Genomic DNA, 21,872 nt, shown 5'->3' with positions numbered 1-21,872 from the left:
TCTATGGAAGGGAGGAGGGGGGAGCTGATCAAAACGATTTAAAAATACCTACATGCAAGGGTAAAAAATTCTGAATTTTTGATCGACACATAGGGTGCCCAAAAAATCACGAAACGTGGCTTTTTTGAGAAACGTATTTAAATAGAAACAAAAACCAATGAAAAATCACAAACAAAAAGAAAGTAGTGAAATGTATTCGAAAATAAGTGAAATTCAATAAAACATCAGATTTTTTATGCTTTTCAATAATTTTGAATCAGTGAAAAATTGGCCAAAAATTGCACCTTGGGTAGATGAACTTAATGAAATTTTCGAGATTTTTCAAGAGTAATGCTGATTTTTAAGGAGCTGCAATTTTTATAAGTAGGTACTCGATTTCAATGGTTTTCTCAAAAGAAGTTCAGAATGGGAGGGGGAAACAACGGGGAAATCAGCCCTGGCATCGATTTTCCGCAGAACTCGAAGAATACTTGAAGAGTTTGATATGAAATGGAGATTTTTTTCCCCCTACGTTTCTTTAAGATTATAAACTTCAAGTTTGTGATTTAATCACTTTTCCACGAGTTGATTTTTGTGATGGTTTGGGGGGGGGGGAATAGGAAGGGTATGTTAAAGACCTGTTTGGGGTGTTGATGGACTAGATTTTCATCGAATCAAATCGTTGTCGAATGAACAAAAGTTGTACAGCGAGAAAAGTTCAATTTTTGAGACTCGCAAATTTTTCATGGCGACATTTTTCTTCTCATTCTCATTTCTTATTTTCACTAGATTTTCAATTGGTGAAAAATTTTTGAAATTCACCACAACGCCTTTGAAGTTCCGCAGCTTTTTTTAAAAGTTATCTACGGGTACAGATTTTCACGTATTAAAGCGATTTTTAATGATTTTCAATAATAATTTTCACCAGTTTTTAAAAAAAATGCAGCGATATTCACTATCTTTGTTGATTTTTAGCGGATATTTCCAGTAATGATTAAAAATTAGTGAAACGATTTAGCAAAAATGAAAGCACAATGAAAAAAGCCAACAAAAATAGGTAAAAAAAAAAATCACTAAAAACTGAAAAAATTACAGCAAATAAATTCAAAACGATGTACCAATTTTTTCAGTAATTTTTACGAATATTTTCAAGTGATTTTTCTTCAAGTATTTTTTCTAGTGATTTTTACTCATTTTTCTGTTAATTAATTTTAAAAAAAAAACTGAAAAAATGCAGTAAAAAAGCTTAAAAGAAGGTACCTAGTTAAAATTGCAAAACAAATTGGTGAAATATTAACGGAAAAAATGAGGAGAAATCAAATAAAAAATAGTTCAAATCACTTGCAACAATTAAAAACAATTTTTTAGCTAGTGATTTTCACAAATTATTGGCCTCTTTTTTCAAGATTTTTTTTCAGCAATCTTCACTATTTTTGGAAATTAGCAAAAAATTACTCAAAAAATTTGATAAAAATGTTGTAGAATTTGAATGAAAATCTCAAAAAAGTGAACATCGTTCAAAAAGAAATGGGTGAAATGATCACAAAAAATTGAGTAAAGTCGATTAAATATCAGTGAAAATCACTAGGAACAATTTTTATCACTTTTTAAATCATTTTAGTGGTGCTCACTATTTTTAGTGATTTTTCATCATGTTTTCAGTGATCAACGAAAAAATTATTCAAAAAATTTGATAAAAACAGCAAAAAAACGAACCTTGCTGAAAAATAAACGAAAACACTGAAAAATAGTGAAAAGTAACTCGCAACGAATTCATTCGATGCAACATCACTAAAAAAGAAAAGGTGAAATGATCACTAAAAAATTGAGGAAAATCACATTAGGTACCTAAAACAATTTTCAACAATTTTTCAATTTTTTTACCAGTTTTTAGAGATTTTTTGGTGATTTTCATAAAATCACTCGAGTAATTTTGTATCAACAAAAAATTAGAGAAAATACTCAAAAATATAGGGAAAAATCACTTTCAACAATTTTTACCAATCTTTTAGTGATTCGTGGTATCTCTTTTTTGCTGGAAAAATCACTACTTTTTCCACTATTTTTTTTCAACGAAATTTTCAGAAAACTCTCCAATCGCCCACCTCCCCCGCTCCCGCAGACACACAGTCAAATTTTTACATAAAAATTTTCAAAAAAATTGAAATCGGAAGAAAATTGTATACAAAGTATTTTTTAATTTCAATAAAAATTATTTTAAAAAAAAACAAAACAAAATTTTCTCAGTTTTTCACTATCTTTTTGGCTAAAATTCGCTACTTTTTCACTACTTTCACTACTTGTTAGACACCCTGCGATTTTAACTTTTCTTCAACAATTATCTCTGATTTCTTAAAATGATTCTCACCAACTTTTGCAATAAATTTTTTTCCAACAATTTTTGTGACTTTTGCCAATTTTTTTCAATACGAGTAGATCGCTAAAAAAGCTACTCCAAAAATTTACAAGAAAAAACTGTTAAAAAATGACGAAAATTACAAAAAAAAAATTGGTGAAAATTCTAAAAAATGGTGAAAAGTTGCAACAAAAAGATAAGAAATCACCAATAAATTGGGTAAAATTACTTTGAAAAACTGATTTTTTCCGACTTCTGCAGTTCAGATTACTTTCATAGGATGTTTTTCTCGATCAGGTTATTGATTTTTTCAAGTTTAGTCATTTCAAGTAAGCACATAGCCCAATATGCAAAAATTTGACTCATTTTTATTTTTTCAAATCCTAAAGCAAAAAATAAGAAATGAGAAATAGGACCATGGGGCATTTTCACTTTGTTTTTTTAAAGAAATAATATCCGAATTCCCGTTGAAAATTGAAATAAAATTCACTCGCTTAAAGCTCCTTTAATTTCAAAATTCGATAATTCAATACAAGAAATCTTCTTTCACAACTACTGAGCTCTTTGATCGCCAAACCGGTCAAATTCTAGTTCAACTTATGGGAGGGGGCCGAGGGGGTCTCCATCAAAATCAGTTACACGAGTTAGAAAAAAATTCATCTCCAAACCAGTCCATCAAACCATCCCCTCCTCAAACCCAAAGATAAAATTTTGGAAAAATATTCAGCTTGTAAATTTAGCACCACTGTGCACTAGCTGGAGATGAAAATTGATAATTTATAAATAAATAATTGAGTAATTAGCAATACGAGATACTATACAAATAAGAGTTTAAATAGGTGAAAAATCTTCTAGATGTACTTTCTATACGTTTCGTGTGTAAGCTATATCGAAACGTATGTGTAATTTTTTTTTACTCCAGTAGCTGTGAATTAATGCTTTAGTATGCACTTAAAATTTGCTATATAGGGAATTTTGACGACGGTTTTGTCCACGGTGCTGGGTACAAAGGACCAAGAACAGGTTTCCACAATGGCTAAACATGCCGGAGAAGTAAGTAAACTCGCACATGCTTATTTTGCTACGTTGCTGTATAGCACTATAGGTACGAGTATTGTATATTTTCATACCACATGGAGCACACAATATTGCAAATGGGATGAATGAATGGAAGGATGGGAGATATTTAGGAGAAATGTTATTTATTTTTATGTACCAACTTGAAAAAATTCTCGCATGAAATTGGAATTATTTTAAGCTACTTAGGTAATTGAAAATGTGACCATGTATTTCAAAAAATAAATAGGCGAGGGGGACCTACTTATAAATTTTTTCAAGAAATTGAATATGGTTTGCATTTTGAATGAGATTATTCCATCGAATGTGAAAAAAAAATATTCGTTCAAATAGAATATTGTAAAAGAAGAAGAAAAAATAAAATAAGGTCAGGTTTGTTTATACGAGCATAATAATGAGTATGTACCTATATTATACGACCTTATTTTCCGGTCCACTACGTAAACCATTTTTTCTGCTTTTCTTTTCTTTTCTAATTAACGAATATTGTTGGTCATAAAACACACGTCAATTGTGCAGGTGACTCGTAGGTAGGTAGGTCTAAGTATACAAATATAATACATACATATTTATTATGATGAAAAGGGTCATCGACGAAATAGATGGACGCGCGGTTATAGGTCGAGAAAAAATTAAAATTTAGTGTAAACAAAAGAGAAAGTAGTTTCGCCAATTTATTGGTCAGATCGACTAATTCGTACGTGTTTATTTTACAGTTTATCCATATCGTAATGAACTTATTAGAAGCCTTGAAAACCTCATTCAGTCAAAGATCAATGAACGCTCGTTCGTTGGGCAAAAAAGATACTATCTCTGAAGCTGCCATCGCCAGTATTACTATGTTTAAGGTGAGTTCAAAAGGCAACCGTGCGCGAGGTCTTATAGGGGAGATGAGATGAGAGATTGGGATTGATGAAAAAGATACAAATATAATAATAATACTTGGTTTTTTTTCTCGCAGGGTTATATGAGAAGCATGAAGACCTCAAATGATGCTTGTATGCAAAAATACGTCTGTGATGCGTACAGAGAATGTGCCGATGGATTAAACTCACCTAGCTCCACCTATTGTCAATTGGGAACGTAAGTAGAACTTGTACATGTTGAAATGGAATTGTGAAATTTATTCCCAAAAATACCTCGTGTCAGAAAAAAAATTCAAGTGGGTGAGAGCCCTTAATTTTGAGGAAAATGCAAAATCAGATCGAAAACAAAAATAAAGGAAATTGGCATAATTTCTCAGTCACTCTTTAATGAAGCAGTGGAAATTAATTTTGGAGTCACCTCAATCAATCCTACCAGGATTTATCGCCTCTTTACAAATAGCTTAGAAATCTTCCTCGACATTCGAAACGTTGATTTTGTACAGGGGCATCGAGATGAGAGGGGGGCAAAGGGAGCAGTTTGCCTCGTTCCTGCGCATTCTGGAGGGCCTGTGATGAAAGAAAAATCAGTTTTTTTTTTTTTTAAATTCTCAAAACACAACTTTTTGAAAGCTTTTGCCCTCGCCTCGCTAGAGCTTGTTTTATTTTCCTTTTAAGAATTGAAATTTCTAAAAAAAAATATTCATTCGACTTTTAAAGTTTTAAAGTGAAAAAAACACTTCTCGTGTAAAAAGTATCGTTTTTATGTCTTTCGAAATACAAATTTTCAAGAACTTTTGCCCTCATTTGAGCCTGTTCTTTTTTCTTTTTCAAAATTAACATCCTGAAAAAAAATCTTTAAAATTTTAAAGGCCAAAAAATAAACTCCTCGCATTAAAAAACATCATTTTTACTTCTCTCAAATCACAAATTTTCAAAATTTGTCACCCTCCTTTCGCCCTTCAAAATCAACTTCCTGAAATATAACATAGTGTTTAGGCCTCTCGAAATCAAATTTGCAAAAATTTTCGTCCTTGCTTCTATCTAAAAGAAAAAATTCACATTTGAGCTCTAAAAATCCAAAGTAAAAAATGGAAAGGAAATTTTTATAAGTCATATGAATAATATGATATCAATCAGCAAACTAATTGATATTTTCCTCCTACATCAGTCAGCAAATTTTCATTCGAACCAGCTCTTCTCCTTCTCTCAAAAAACCTCTGTAAAGTTGGCTCTCGATGAGCATGCCAATCTGGCTATAATTTTGTTATGAATTTTCAATTTTTGCTCAACACCCCTCGCCCACCTCAAAAAAAATCAGAAGCAGAGCTTTTTATTAAAATAAAAATACAATTAATTGTACTTGGAAAAAAAGTTAATTTGAATTTCTGCGCGAATTTTTTTTCAAAAAAATTCGTTCATTTTATCAGAAAACTTGCAAAAAAACCATTCAATTCTTTACTTGGATACATGAAAAATGGGGGGGGGGGGGGAGAAATGGTAATAATGATGATGAAAATGATGAAAAGATTTGCAGCAGAAAAAAAGATCATCTCCAATATTGGCAAAAGTCATTTTTTTCGATTTTTGGATCTTTTTCCAAAAATACAAAACAAAATGGAGAATAATACGTATTTATAGCTATTCGTACTTTCTGATTGATTTTTATACAATTTTTTTTCAACTTCATTCAATCCAGAAAATTCAATTCAAAATTGTTGCTTATTCACCTCCTAGAAGCTTCAAGAATATTTAGTCATTTTCTTTCACTCTTTCAGGATGTCTAACAAAAAATCGTGACTTTTTCATGACCTATTTATAACATTTTTACCTCATGAAAATCCCCCCTCCCCTCCTTGAAAAAAACTTGAAACTGCGAGGAAATCAAACACAGGGTTGCATTAGGTAGGTATTTCAGTTTTTTCATTTTTCTGACTTTTTGGACAAATTTTCCATTTTATTGGCTTTTAAAAATTGTTTAAATGTGTTTCGAGCAAAATTCGTGACTTTTTCATGACTTTCATGGCCACCTACCAAAATTCATGACTAATTCATGACTTTTTTCATTATTTTCATCACTTTTATGACCGTCAGAACCCTGTTTTTCAAATTTACAAACGTTTAATTGTTTAAATGTAAGAAAGAAGTGAAAGTGAGAGATTAATAATATTGTGGAGTGGTCTTTACACAATCTACTCTCAAAATATTTTTTCAGACTTCAAAATGTTTATACTCGTAATTTATTAAGTTCCAAAAAATTTTCATAAAATTTTAGAAAAATACCAAAAACCCGTTTTTTTTTTTTAAATCAGAAAAATTACAATTCATTTAAAATACTTGATTTTATCCAAAAAGAGATACTTCTTAATCTTTGTCTCTTCAATTTTTTTGAAATGAAAAATTCAAACAATTTTCATTTAACTTTGATACCTTTCCCTCTGGAAATCCTTGAAGTGATCTGATCTGTTATTTTGAGGAGGGCAAAGAAGGCAACAAAAAACAATATTTAATTTTTAAAGTTTGAAAATGAAATAATTATAACGATCCAATAAGATCTTTTTGTAGAGATTTGCTCTCCTCGAAATTTGTTTTTACATCGGACAATTTCATTTAAAATGAGAAAAGACTTTCCTTGAAGAGCTTCCAATATTTTTCAAAGTTTTTTTTCTCAATTTTATTCAAAAATTTCGTATAAAAACTGACGAATTTGAACTCGAAACTGGATAAATAACTTTTTTTTTCATCTAAGTCCCTAGTAGTTATACTTTTAAAAAAATTTAAGTTGGTTAAAAAATAGTTATTTGGTTGAAAATTGTTTCTGAACTAAAAATTTTGAGACGATATTCATGAAGGGTGAATTAAAATTCGTTTCAATTCTTGCTAGAAAAACGAGGTAGAGAGGTTAATGTGGGAGGGCTCTATAAATTTCACAAAATCAAAAACCGTTTAAAAAGGCACGAAAATCCACTTTTTAGTATCTGAGAAAGGGTTGAGAGAGGTTGAAAAGTCAAAATTTCAAAAAATCACATTTAAGGCATCTTTTAGATGTACGTTCCAATTTCCGACCAACACGTTAATTATTGGGGAGGGGGGGTCGTGATACTAGAGTTTTCAAGAGAAAAAAATCAATTTCTCCCCTTCAAATTTCTCTGGGACACTGACTTTTGGATATGTTATCCAATTATTAATTCTCTATCGACTGATTCTTATTTTGATCTTTTTGATAATTTCCACACGTTTTCATCTCCTAAAATGGCTCCGGTCAAGACGTTCTTAAATTGTGGGGAAAAATGAAAAATTTTCAGACATGAGCAAAATTTTTAGAAATGGGCTTCTGAGACCCCAAAATGGATTTGGCCACTTTCAATGCCGGAATTATTTTGGGACGTGCGTTCAATTTACAAAATCTCATTGAAAATTGTCAATTTCAATGCTTTTTATCTATGAGAAAATCACATTAAAACGAATATATTTTGGAACTTGGAACGTTTTGAATAATCCAGTTCAACTCATTTCATATTCCAAACACAAACAACACCACGAAAAATCCAATTTTTAGGGGACAGGGGAGACAAATGGCATTCCATTTACTCAGTGTTCTTTTGGTTATTGACAGCTCTATACTCTACAAACTCAAATCAATCATTTTGCTCCATTCTTGAGATCAATATTTCGATCTGAAAAACAGACAAATTCAAAATTTGAAAAAAATCATCTGGTTAAAATCCATTCTAATAAAACTCTGTTCCCTCAAACCCATCGAAAAACTCCACCCATCGCATAAATCTCCAATTCCATCACACAACAGCTCTCTACAAGGTTTACTTGAAACTAACCAATCGCGAACTGTTTACAGATACGCCGCCAGCGCAGCCCTACACAGAAGCACGGGCATGCCTTTCGAAAAATTCAACTCAGCAGCTCGCGTAGGTAGAAGTGGCGAAGACTGCAGAAAATTCTATCTAACTTGTGACGAAGCATAAGTAATTAGATCCATTTAGTCATACCGAATATTATCAATCATTGCCGAAATTTTGGGCGGGCAAGTCGAAGATCTGAGACAATCGTGAAGAAATCCTCTCAAAACACATTACAACATCGAGCTTGCCTTGTAAATTATGTACATTGGTCCCTTTTTTTCTAATACCGTTGCTTTTTTTGTTTCATTTCTTCCTGTTCTTTTTTTTTGTAAACTACCTATTTAATGACGAATTATTATACGAATTGTGATGCTATATAAAAACCCAACAACAACAAAAAAGCAAGTATCGATGGCCGAGTCGAAAAAAAAATCAAATTGCAAAATTCAAATGGAAATAAGAGCTTTATATTTTATTTCTATTTGAATTCGTCGATCAAATTGGGCCATTTTTTTCGTCGTAGGCATATCCCACCATCTTATGAAAGCCATCATAGAACAAAATGAAGCTTCTTAATTTATTTTATTTATTAATTATTTATTTTTTCTGTGTTATAGTCGCTAATTTTTTCACAAAAAATCGATTTAAAAAAAAAACATTTAGTATTAAGAATTAATATTTTGTAGCGAAAATTATTTTTTTTTTGAATTCCTTTTTTTTCATCTTTCTTTAGTTTTAAATAAATGGCATTTTCGTGTACCAGCTGACAATTCACTGCCAAAAATTTTATTGCATTTTTGTTTTTATGTTTAGTATTACGTATTTTTTTTTCTCTATAATTTAGGTTCAGTTCAATACTTTCATCGTCGTAATTGCTTTACAAATTATTACTTTTTTTTTTTTTGTTATGTTTTGAAGAACTTTCAAAAAAAATATGAAACTCGAGTGTGTCGAGAACACCGCATCACGGAGTATTTTTTAAGATTATTTATTTTTGTTTTTATTTTAAATTATTTATTTATTCTTATATTTTGTAAAAAGCTGTGAACGAATAAATATTTACAAAAATTTATCACGCTCTAATGCTCGTATTTATTTGCCATCGTCTTCTAAAGGCTCATTTATAATGGTAATGGAAATTCACAAAAAAAGTAAATGAAAAAGTTGAATCTGTGGTTTTCAATAGAACCATTTATAATTGTAATAGAAATTCTCCTATTGAAAACCATAGATTCAACTTTTTCATTTATTTTTTTTGTGAATTTCTATTACCATTATAAATGAGCCTTAAATTACATCTAAATTTCACGGTTTTTGATCGCGATTTTTTTTTTTTTGGAGTATAGCGATAGACGAGATAAAAAATAACCTGTACCTTTATTAAATATTTATTTTAATTAGCTCGGTTAGTTAAAATCGTAACACGACTGGTCCGTTACAAAGTTTGATAACCTAGTAACCCCCGTTGGATTTATTCCGCTTTGTCGCCATTTATAATTAATGGATAACGGAAATTTGGGCAATTTGTCGACTGCTTGTCGCGTATGGAGTCAGTTTCGTGATTTTTAAACTATCAGAATGGTGTTTTTGGTGAAAAATGGTCTCGTAAGGGGACCTGTGATAATGAAACACGGTTTCGCGAATAGGCAAAGTTTCAGTTTTACTCCACCTCCGACAATCAGGTAAGGGATTCTGGATTTTATTTCATTTTTTTCGGCACAATAAATGACACGTGTTTGATAAAAGGCCAGGTCCAGGAAGGAGAAGACGAAACAAGAATTCACCTCTAACCATACTCTCGCTTCTGGCATTCCTCTTCTTGCTGAATATTCTACAGGCATGTTCAAAAATTTTGTTTAAAAATCTCTCTTTCAATCATCATAAATCTATTGATCAATCGAAATTAATTTTTCACAGACTAACATGCCAACTGATAACAGAATTCGTGTCACTACTTCGCTCAGTAACGAAACGCCCAGAAAACTGATTCGATAACCTCCAAACTATCCGCTTCCAAGTTCCAAAAAGGTAAATTGCAACATACGAATAATCTAAAACACCAACAAAAAAAATCCAAAAATGACGAAAAAAAAAGTATATATTACTAAAACCTAGAAATTGTTTGATACACAATACAATTGTATACAAAAAAATTCGTAGCAAACGGAGAGAAAAGCACTATACACGTAGCGAAGTGTGTTTTTAATATACCTAATAATAAATTCGGCATCTCCGCATGAATTTTACTCGTATTCTTTTTCCAACACTTCACAAAAAAAACGGAAAAAAATTACGCGATAGAATTGAGGAGAAAAAAAATAAGAAAAAAGAAAACAAAAGATCATTAAAACGGTATCATACAACAGAGTCAATACAAAATAACAATAAATTCGTCAACTTTATGTCGCTTTTACAATATACAAGGTACTTGTATAAGAAAGAGTTGATAAAAAGTAATAATGATAAAAAAAAAATTAAAAATTAAAAAAAAACAACGCTGTTTGAAAATACACGCACACTAATTATTATTTATAAATGTATTTAGTTTGCGTCAATTTACTCCCTCCGAAGGAAGGATCCATCATACGTTTCCAATCGGTTTGGCCGACCACGAAACCGATGGCTCTCATCTTCTGCTGGGCCACCCTCTCCTCCAAATCGGCCCACCGAACCTGGAAAATTCGAGTTTTCTTTAGAAATTATTATTATTATTACCTATTATTTAGTTCCAATAGTTGAAAAAAAATGAAATATAAATAAGATTTATCGTAAAAGTTAAATTATTAAATAATAGAAAATTATGTTATTTTATTTTGTAACGTTATAAAAATAAATTATTCATTTACGTAATTTTCATCATTTTTTTTTTCATTGACAGATGAAGTGAGAGAAATTTGAATCTTGAATATGAAATTTTAAGGTGGGTAAAATAAATTCAAGCATTGCAGAAACTGATTTCTCATGTTTTCAATGAAAAAAAAATCTTAATTTTCTCCAAAAAAACGAGAAATACTGAATACAGCATCTTTTATTCTGACTTTTCGCCCCCCCTCCTCCTCCTCCTCACTCTAAGGTTTGAGTTTCAAAATTGGAATATATTGTAATTTTTTAAGAAAAAAAAAATACATATAAAATTAATAGATTTGAAATAGATATTCAATATCATGCATAACATTTTTTTGATTCGTTCTCTATATTTTTTTTCAAAGGTGCATAAAAAACGCTATTTTTGAGATTTTTTCAAATTTCTACGTATTTTCTAGAAATGATGAAAAATTTGTATTCAACGGTTGATTTCGTATTGATTATTTGAAAAAAAAAACTTGGATGAATGTGCGAAATGAAAATTATATAAGAGCCATTCCACCTCAAAGCCTGCAATTTTAATTACCCCTTTAAAGAAACAGAAAATAAAAAACTTATACATATTTTTTAAAACGGAATCCTGAGAAAGTAGGTACTGAAGAGTTGAATCTAAAAAATCAGACCTTTCGATCAAAAATCGATTCATTTGAGATTTTCGATCTCATATGATCGATCATGTTCGAGAGTCGAGACGAAAAATCAATTTTGTACCCATAACCTTCCGGATCAAAAATCGATTAGAACTGAAAATCGATTAATCGAACTACGAAAATCGATTAATCGACCTCTGAAAATCGATTATTTTGTGATTTTTGATTCCACATGATCGATCATGTTTGACAGTCGAGATGAACAAATAATTTTAGTCTGAAACTTGCAGATCTTGGGACCGAAAATCGATTTATCGAACACCAGAAATCGATCAATCGAAGCCCAAACATCGATTTATTAGCGATTTTTAATCCTTACGACCGATCAGGTTCGGAATTTCAGCTATTAACATCCGGATTAAAAATACATTAGAACTATAAATCGATTAATCGAACCTTGAAAATTGATTATTTCGCGATTTTTGATGATTAATCAATTACCAGAAATCGATCAATCGAAGCCCAAACATTGATTTATTTGCAATTTTTAATCCTTATGACCGATCAGGTTCGGAAAAAGGGACACGAAATGAATTTCAGCCTTAAACATCCGAATTAAAATAGATTAGGACTGAAAATCGATTGATCGAACCTCAAAATTGATTTATTTGCGATTTTTAATTCTTATGATCGATCCGGTTCGAGAAAAAGGAGAAAAAAATGAATTTCAGCCTCTGAATTGAAAATATAGTATTAGGATCGAAAATCGATTAATCGAACCCAAAAATCGATTTATTTGCGATTTTCGATTCCATATATGTACGAGTAATTATATCTGATCAAACGATTATGGTCGGAATAAAAAATCAACTTCAGCCCAAGACCCTTTGATCAAAAAATCGAAGATCGAAAATCGATTAAAAGAACTCCGAAAATCGATTCGTTTGATATTTTCGATTTCAAAATGGTCGATCAACCCCGAAATTATCATTTGTTTTGAATTGTTTGTTTCATTTGTGTTCTTGATTACGAGTAGTAAAAATCGACTACGTAAAATCGATTTTCGATTTCAGTCTTGAGGAGTGATCGATATTTTCAAAAATGATCGTGAACCCTCCAAAAAAATATTCGTACCAAGTTACCTCAAATTGATGAAATAATTACTGACCAACCACATTATATGTATTTGTCAAAATTTCCAAGTATTTTTTTGTTTTCAAAATTGGGAACTCGAGGAGCACTTGTGAGAGATTCGGACTTACAATCAGTACCCTTGAATTCAACTTTTTTGGTATTTCAAACATGTAAAAGGAGACAAGGGAGGAAAGGAAGGGTTAGTTGAATTTCGATCGAAATTGGAATCCCTTGAGCAGCCGCCCCTCCCCCCCCCAAAAAAAAGAAACTATTTTTGAATCTCATTTTGAAAATCATGAATTCAAATTTTTCACAGCAACATTTTTTTTTAGAATCAATTTCCAACTCTTTCTCCCCCCCTGTCCGCACTTGATCCACGATTTGCTTTTCCAATCATTTTTGAAAAAAGAAAAATTTTAATCCTCCAATGACGGTTCATTTTTTCATCTCCTCTTTTCTAAAAACTTTTACACGTCACAAAACAAAACGCGAAAATTTTAGACTTTTTTCTAATAGGTACATTTTCGTTAAAACTTGAATTTTGGATAGTCCAAGTAAACCCTGATTAATTTTTCTCGCAATTCATATTCAATTCCCCCCCTCTCTTCCCTCTTCACCTCTCGCGTACAGAGTATGAAAACTTTTGACTTTTTCTTGAAAATTTCCAACTTTTTTGTGACCAGGTGAACCCGTCTTCTGAATTGAGAACCATTACTTTGAAATTTCACGAATCATAAGTAAAGCAAAAATGAGGAAGTCGATGAAAAAAATTTAGAAAACTTCGAAAACAAAATTATTTTTGCAAACTAATTTGATTTATTGAAAAAAACGGTAGAAACTTTAAAAAAATCAAACGTTATAAAAAATGAATATTATTTCTGTTTTTTTTTTCCATCAGAATAAGTACTCCTTATTTACATTCAAATTTGTCATTTTTTTCAAATGTACCTAATATTTTGTTGAGAATTTTATTTTTTATATTAAACTTTGATTATACTTATTTTAATTTTGTATTATGTATCAGTATGTACCTAATTTATTTGAATTAAAGGGGTTTTGTTTCTGAGATTCAATTTCGATTATTTTAATTTTAATCCTTCCCTTCCACATTTTTCCCAAATAAATATTTTTTTCAGCACATTCTCATTCAACACCGAAGTAAAAAGTTATAAATTGTTTGGTTTTTTCAACCACTTGAAATCATCCTGCTCTCTTCATCGTTTCAAAAACAAAAAATCCCAGAGCAGGCACAGGCACACTGCGATGAATTCCTTATTTTTCTACTCAATCGTTATTTCCATTACTAACCCTCTTCTTGCGAGGAACATTGGATTCGGCGGCGGTCGCGGCGGTCTTGTCATTGGAGGCCTTGTCATTGGAGGCATACCACGATAAGTCGGTCTCGTCCTCGGGCAATTGAAGCCACTCCTTAAACGTGGTGCTCCCCTTCTTCTTGCTGACGCCGTCGAGACGATCTGCAACAGAATAAAATACCCTAGGTAATCTCGACGTACTTTCGGGAAAAAAAAAATATCTCCGAACCTAATATCCACCACCACAAAACACCATAACCACCTATTAATGCAACCTACCTGATCACACGCGCGAAAATTAACCACGAAAAATAGGTAAATAAAATAATAGGTAATAATATAAAAATAAACCGATCCATCGTTATACATAATATATAGTGTAAGAAAAATATACAATAGCAAGTACAAACGAAAAAAATTTACTAAATATAAGTAAATAGTCGTCGTTGCAACTCACCTAGTTTTTCTTCCGTATTTTCGGATTTTTCCCACTTGCTCGTACATAAGCTATCCATATACGAAGAAAATCCCTGCGTATCAACAATACAGGTACTCTCGTACAATGACTAAAGTTTTCACCGGTAGGTATAGGTAATTAGGTATATGTAAGGTAAGTAAATTAAACTATGTTAGAACAATCTTATAAAATAATGCGTACAATCTACCCGCTGGACACTATTAATCGTAGATTTCGCGACATCGATGCAGAAACTTGAGTTGGATTTTTCTTTTCTTCAAGACAATTATACAAATAACCGAATTTTTACGTTCAACAACAATCAAAGGATAGAAAGTAATAAAAGATGATAATAAATAACGAGTGGACTTCATTCAATTAAGCAATTATGCAGTGAACTACATATATTATGTATGTATTATTTGGTATGAAATATAGTTATAAGATGCTGGTATTACGTGCATTAAATTATTACGAAAGATCTCAGCTCCGAGTTCAATTTTAAGAGAATGCTCCAATCAGGCTTTTTATTCAGATTCAGCAGCAGAATTCAGAAATCGTTCCAATAAAATGAAAATTCAGATCAATTTCTTTCACGCATTCGACAAGTAAAATACATATATCAGGAACGATAGTGGTTGAAACACTCTGTCGAAAATATTACAGCATTTCAATATTTTCCAATTTTCCATTCTTACGCACAGAGGAACATCAAACATAAAAATCTACCGCATTACGCTGAAAACTGTTGAAAAATTTCCGAAAAAATTGGTTTAAAAACGTCCTAAAAACATTTAAAACACTGTACAAAAAATTAATCAAACAGCACAGAATTCAGAAAAATTGGTTAAAATCATTTATGAACATAATTAAAATGATAAATTGGGGATACACCAGCTGAAGAGGAACCTGCAAGTCTATAAAGGAAGTTCAGCAACATCAGCATGAAATAAAAATTATTCAAATTTCCTGCAACAAAATAACCACATTTCACCAGTAACATGGGCAACTCATCCCAAATTCATGGTTCTTTCTTGCATTGAGTTCTTTATCAACAATACTTGTTAGACCAAGGGAGGCGTAGACTTGAAGTTTTCCCAACTTTGGGGGCCTCCATAATTACAAAGGAAACCAACATTGCTAGAGAGGCTAATGGAGGTTTCTTCTCATGAACAAAAATGAAAAATTTTCAAACAAATTCTTGCATACTCGTACTTTACGTATTTCTTTCTTTTTTGTCTTTTTTTTCAACTTTGAGACAAAGGGGCTCAATACAAGGGGATAGTATCCTTTAAGGGGCGGAGGTGGTTTTTTTGAAAATTTTTTCCCGGAAATAAATTTTTCAAAAATATTCCATACATCACTTATTTGAATTTTTAATATTTTTTTTTACATTTTTTTAAACTTTGAAAGGCTCTATACAAGACAACCAACGAGGGGAAAGAGGTCGAAGGAGGTCTTTTTTCTTGAAAATGGAATTATTTAAACAAATTCTGATACAAAATCGGGAAATTCCTAAGCATTTTTTAACGACTTTGAATTATGATTCACTTTATTTTTGTTGATTTTTTTCAAATTTAAGGGCTTCACATAGAGAGGTCAAATTTATTATTATTGTAGGAGAGGAGGGAAGAAGGAGGTTTCTTTTTGAAATGGACATTATTCAAAAAAATTCAGACGCAGAAATGGAGCTCTCTTTTCAATGAGACAAAAACAACCCTCACTCCTCCATTTCGATTAGTTGAGGAGTTATGCGCGTTCAAATTCTGAAAAATTCGCTCTAATTTTCGGCAACAAAGTGAAGACTTCTGCAATTTCTGGGAAAAAGGCCAATTTTTTGCAAAATAAAACGAAATTGGCAAACTATAACAAAAAGAATGGTTTTCTGGCAATTCTGGCGAAAAAGCGAAACTTTTTGGAAACTTTTTGAAAATAAGCAAAACTTAAGAATTTTCTACCAAAAGACGTCTATAATTAAAAATTTTGCTGAAAGCCGAAGGGTTTTTACAATTTTTCGCAAAAATCAAGACTTGAACAATTTTTGCAAAAAAACAGAACTTTTTGAGAATTATTGACAGAAAAGTGACACTTTTTGGCAATTTTTGGCAAATAAGTAACCAAGCAAGGCTCGTGGATAAAACGAAAAAAAAAAATGAAAAAGTAAAAATTTTGCAATAATTTTAACAAAATTTAGTAATTTGCCAAAGAAATTACATTTTTTCGCAATTTTTTTCAAAACGAGACTTTATAACGCTGAACAGCCAGAATTTTTGGCAATAAGCAAGATTTTTGGATAATTTTTGAAAAAAGCACAACTTTTTGGAATTATTTTTTGCAAAAAACCAAGAATTTTTGATAACTTTTAAAAAAAGACTTTTTGGCATTGTTTTGAGTAAAAAATGTGGAATTTTTGGGTAATTTTTATAAGGAAAAAAACAATATTTTTTGGAATTTTCAATGAAAACGTGACGATTTTTAGCGAAAAATGAGAGTATTTAGATTTTTGGCAAAAAGTTGAACTTTGACATTTTCACCAAAAAACAGGGCTTTGTAATCGTAAACACTAAAAATGCACTGTAGTCGGTTGGAAGAGAATAAAAAATTGTTCACTTATTTCTTTTATTACCTTTTTCTTCTTCTTCAAAATGAATGAAACAATTGAATTTTCAAAATTGAGAAAAAAGTAACTTTACGAGCCTTGTTTTTAATTTGACCCATATGAGGGAGGAGGGGGTCGATTATAGAATCTCTGAAAGGAAAGATGAAGATAGGAAGTTCCATGGAAATTGTCATGGGTTGAAATCACAATAGACTATTCTATTTCAAGTTGTTTAGAAATATTATAGTATTTAAAGGTATTGATGGGAAGAGGGGGGAGGGGGGTGTCAACGGGATTTTTGATCAATTGATTGAAAAAAAAAAACTGTGAAAAGTTCGTTCAATTCCAAGATTTTTAACCTTCAGTCACTAATTTCTAATCTTCTTCTCATTTTCCTGAAACCTTGAAAAAAAAGTACGCCTCTCGAATAATCAATTTCGATTCTTGATAAATACACAAACGTTCAAAGTTCAACACTTTCACAAAAAAATTTCACAAAAAGAAAACAACGAATTCAGTGGAATAAATGCAACGTAATACCAACAAAATACAAACTACTGAAAAATTTCGTACAGTAACAAAATATATCTATGTATGTACTTAAAACTATCATATCACAATCCTGCACTCAAATTATCGAAGCAAATGTATCGAGGATTCACAAAAGGAAACAAATCACACATTTATGGAAATGTAGCAACTGTTTTTCATCTTAATCATCGAGAGCTGATGCATTAAAATTTTGAAGAAACCGAGAAAGCAAGGAGATAGCTGGGCGAGAAAAACAGGTATGTACCTAAGTTTGAGAGAACGAAAATGACGTTTTGAAAACGAAGATGGAAGAAAGTAGGTGATCAAGATCAAGAACAAGAACATACACATAGACATCATAAATTGAGGAAGATGCATCATAATCTAGAAAACAGATTTGAAACTAATTGACCACAGCCCCAAAAACATTAATTATCTTTCTTCAGTTCGAATTTCAAACACCTCGAGGTTAATTGATCCACAAGCATCATGTAAAAACACCGAAGAAGGAAGAATATTATCCTAAAAGTTGACGTATTTTTGGAGACGAATTTCTGAAGGTAAATTATTCGTAAATTTTACAGCAATAATTCGAAGATAAATTACGAGAAATGAACACGAAATGAAGAATTTAATCACGTTTGGTCGAGTTTCAGAGTGAATGGGAATAAAGTATAGGTACAAGTAGGTATCAATTTCCGGCTATCACTAAAAATTATCGTAATTACTGATAAAATACGACAATTACCGTAATTACAAATAAAATACAGTAATTTTGGTAATTATTTTGAGGTAATTACCAAAAATTACCGTAATTTCGGGTAAAACATGGTAATTTTGGTAACCATAAATCACAGGTATTTACAAATTATTTATTATGGATTGCTTAGTGGTCACGAAGATTTTTGAAAATTAATGTCATATCAACGATAACTCCGTAAAAAGTTGGTAATTCAGGGGTAACCGTAATTTACCATAAATCGGTATCTCTAAGGTAAATAAGTGGTAATTAAAGTACAGGGACGTAATCATTATAAATTTCCAAGGCTCGAATAACCCCCACATCATTATTTCTGTAGCATTCAACAAATCTGCAAAGAGTTTTTCTCAACTAGGTACAGTATGAAATAGCTCAGCAATATCCCCTCCTTTCCCTTTTGAAACTATGGTTACATTAACGAAAAACATACAAAAATGCTTAAACTAGAAAATGAACATCTACTGCGATACCTGTGATTCAAAACAGATACCTATTTCGAAACCCTTGAAACACGGGTACTTAGGTTTTAAGCTATCTACCTCTTTCTTACGATTAATTAAACATACAAGCGGGCAGTTACGGTAGACATACGCTCATTTACTTACCAGGGGCCAGGGGGAGGTGATAATTTCACGCGTAATTCGCAAAATTATCACCTAAATAAAAGTGTTGGACGGGGAAAAACGATAAAAAATATTATTCATGCGATAAAACACACATAATTTGTGTAGATATACCAAAACATTGCGTACAAAGTACAAATTAAAATCCTTTCACCAATTACATCGTACCTCGGTATATTCGGTCGAGTAGGTATCTGCAATACCTATAATACTCACGTATTTGTTATATTTCTTCGTATAAGAATAAAAATACTTGTCAGGAAAACGAATTTCCAAGTTTTTAAGCAACAGAATGAAAAACTTTATTTATTTTAAGACAAAGTAGAGAGAGAAAAAAACAAACGAAGGAAGTACACGATCGACGAGAGATACCTTTCACGATTCGTTACGATTCGATTCGCGATCAATTCGAAGGAATACCGACGAAACACAATAAAGCGAAGGGGAACTCACCCACTAGAGTATTAATGGAGGAGAAATTCCACACCATATGACGAATAATTTGTAAATTATTTCATCAACGTACAAATAATTATTCATAGTTCATATGTTTTTAAAAATCTCGAAGAGTTCGGTTATTGGGTTATTGAGAGTGGTAGGTCGAGGGCAGGGAGATGGTGCAACAAGCACTGGGCAATCCATTTAGGGCCAATTTGGGCGAGTTTTGTGGTAGCTTTTGGAGGGCAAAAATGCCTTTTCACAAAAGCATCAGTCTGGTACATTAAAAAATACATCAGAATGGGTTTAAAGCTTAAATTAATAATATCAACTTGGAATATAAAGCTCATATCATTCATTGGGAAATCGAAGGATAAAGTATAAAATATCTCATATTCGATTTGATCGAATTTCCAGTTATCATATTATCATTTTTGATGATCGATTCAACAAAATTATTCATTTTCAATCCTACAAAAGTTCAAAAAATTTTTCAAAAATATTATTGCGATTGGATAAATTTTGAAAAAATGTTCATGAATTAACTTCAAACCCCCATGTCAATCCTTCCAACCTCTTCCCTCCCCCACCAAAAAAACATTATACTCGATATACATCAATGTACTTGTACAAATCATTTACAAATTTTTAGCTGATAACGTTCATTTTTTTGAGTTCTGGCGAGATTCGCGAATTATTTTCAAGAATAAAATGTTTAAAATGTCACATTAATGGGTCAAAACTCGTACATAATTTTTTCTGAAGAGAGATTCAATTATTAATCATTACCATTCTTCGCTGATAATAAATTGAATCAATAAAAATATCATCATAACGAAGGGAGGAAACGTATTAAGGGTAAGATGGGACGTGGAGTGAGGGGGTGAGGGGAGGTAATCAGAGGTGGGATTATTGGGGCCGGTATTTCTTAAAATAATAACCCAGAAAAATATCGCGAACACGAAACGGTAAATCATCTCGACTCGAAAACGACTTTTTTGTCTCATTCAATACACATTTCATCATAATACGAGTAGCAACATTAATTTTTCTCTCAAAGTTCCATAAACTTCACTCAATCTTCGAATTTGTAACATATTCGCATCTAATTCATTCTTTTTTCAACTCTGCAAAAAAATTGATCACATCGTTCTCTCATTATGTCTTAATCTTCGCTCAAAATGAAACAAAATTCTAGTCATCTCCGTCAAACGAACATCCGAGCAACGATAATTACGATAATTTGGCAAAAAAAAAAGGGTAGTGAATTGGTAGTTGTGGTAGGGTGAGAAGGGAGTGGGGTAGAGCACCGTTTTTAATCAATACGATCCATCGATGAAGTGGAGTTTTCGCAGACTACTGATTTTGGAGGGATGAATATTTTTACCAACTATAAAATATTCACAAACGTTTCAAGACCGATTTATTTAACGTACGAAGAGGGGGATGGGGAGTGACTCTGTTCCGACAGAAGCAGCCATCGAAGAACAGAGAACGGCAGAGATGAGACATGAAAATCATAATATGTATTTCAAATACAGCACTTGGCACACATCTACATGCAATTTCAAAAACTCATAAGGGTAACAAACTCGTACAAAACTTCGGTGAAACGATCGATCTTCACCACGTCGTCAAAAAATACCAACTTCGCTACAAAACGAACACGATTATACTCAATCGTCTTCTCGTCACTTTTAGAACGGTTCCTAGAAAAACAGATCAATCGAATCAATCATACATTCGCAATACAACTCGCCACACTTTTCCACTTTGCATCTCGATAAACTCTCGGATCTTAAATAAGTCCACACAATCGGACCTTGGATAGTCGTAAAAACGCATTCCGTCAACAAGTATTTTCTTCTCAAGACGTCGAAATATAACGCTCGACGTTATATACGGGTATTTCGATTCTTCTTCGAAGATTCCCACCATATCTTACCTCTTTTCCAGCCTTTTCGGGTTCTTCTTCGGTCGGTTCGTCTTGTTCGTCTGATTCAGCGGCCGGTTCGGCGTTCTCGTCATCAGGCTCTTCGTCTTTCTCCGTTTCTTTGGTTGGTTTGTCTTTTTCAGAGACTTCTTCTTCGACATCGACCATATCCACCTGAGGAAAAAAAGGGTATCGTGATCAGTCGGTAATTGGAGATGATAATTTTCAACATTTCGTGTAAATTAAAACCATGCACAACCTCGGTAATGGCGGCCGATTGAAGAAGTGATCTTATATCGAGGGTGGTCTGCGATGGAGGCGTTTTCTCCCATCCGTCGACTAATTTTTGAATCTCTTCTTCGGTCCTTTTGTGGACGTTGCGTTTACTGCATGTGCTCACGTCCATATCCATTTCGCAAACGAATACCTGTCGAATGAAGTTCGTTTGTAATACTAATTCGAATTCTCGGGTTTGGAAATAATATTAAAACTGG

At 31.9% G+C, this 21,872-nt stretch overlaps 2 protein-coding genes across 9 annotated transcripts in view; one reads left to right on the top strand and one right to left on the bottom strand.

Annotated features, from left to right (window-relative positions):
• LOC135837377 (uncharacterized) overlaps positions 1-9,207 on the top strand; it is a 42,282-nt gene extending 33,075 nt beyond the window's left edge. For 2 of the 3 annotated variants that reach the window (XM_065352625.1, XM_065352626.1), the window contains exons 5-8: positions 3,305-3,388; positions 4,129-4,260; positions 4,374-4,495; positions 8,132-9,207. In XM_065352625.1, coding sequence (XP_065208697.1) covers positions 3,305-3,388; positions 4,129-4,260; positions 4,374-4,495; positions 8,132-8,258 — 465 coding nt within the window. In that variant the 3' untranslated portion in view covers positions 8,259-9,207. The remainder of the gene's footprint in view (positions 1-3,304; positions 3,389-4,128; positions 4,261-4,373; positions 4,496-8,131) is intronic. The other variant, XM_065352628.1, reaches the window with a different exon arrangement.
• The window catches only part of ZAP3, a 30,044-nt gene that overhangs the window by 2,167 nt on the left and 6,005 nt on the right, over positions 1-21,872 (bottom strand). For 2 of the 6 annotated variants that reach the window (XM_065352614.1, XM_065352615.1), the window contains exons 20-24: positions 21,638-21,805; positions 21,391-21,552; positions 14,495-14,603; positions 14,033-14,199; positions 10,216-10,807 (exon numbers count right to left, since the gene is read on the bottom strand). In XM_065352614.1, coding sequence (XP_065208686.1) covers positions 10,661-10,807; positions 14,033-14,199; positions 14,495-14,603; positions 21,391-21,552; positions 21,638-21,805 — 753 coding nt within the window. In that variant the 3' untranslated portion in view covers positions 10,216-10,660. Of the gene's footprint in view, positions 1-10,215; positions 10,808-14,032; positions 14,200-14,494; positions 14,604-20,953; positions 21,155-21,390; positions 21,553-21,637; positions 21,806-21,872 lie in introns of those variants that run through there. The other 4 variants (XM_065352616.1, XM_065352617.1, XM_065352619.1 and 1 more) reach the window with 4 other exon arrangements.

This window comes from Planococcus citri, chromosome 2 (genome assembly GCF_950023065.1).
Source record: "Planococcus citri chromosome 2, ihPlaCitr1.1, whole genome shotgun sequence".
NCBI lineage: Eukaryota > Metazoa > Arthropoda > Insecta > Hemiptera > Pseudococcidae > Planococcus > Planococcus citri.
The sequence above is the reverse complement of the archived record's forward strand: the minus strand, read 5'-3'. Positions and strand labels throughout refer to the sequence as shown.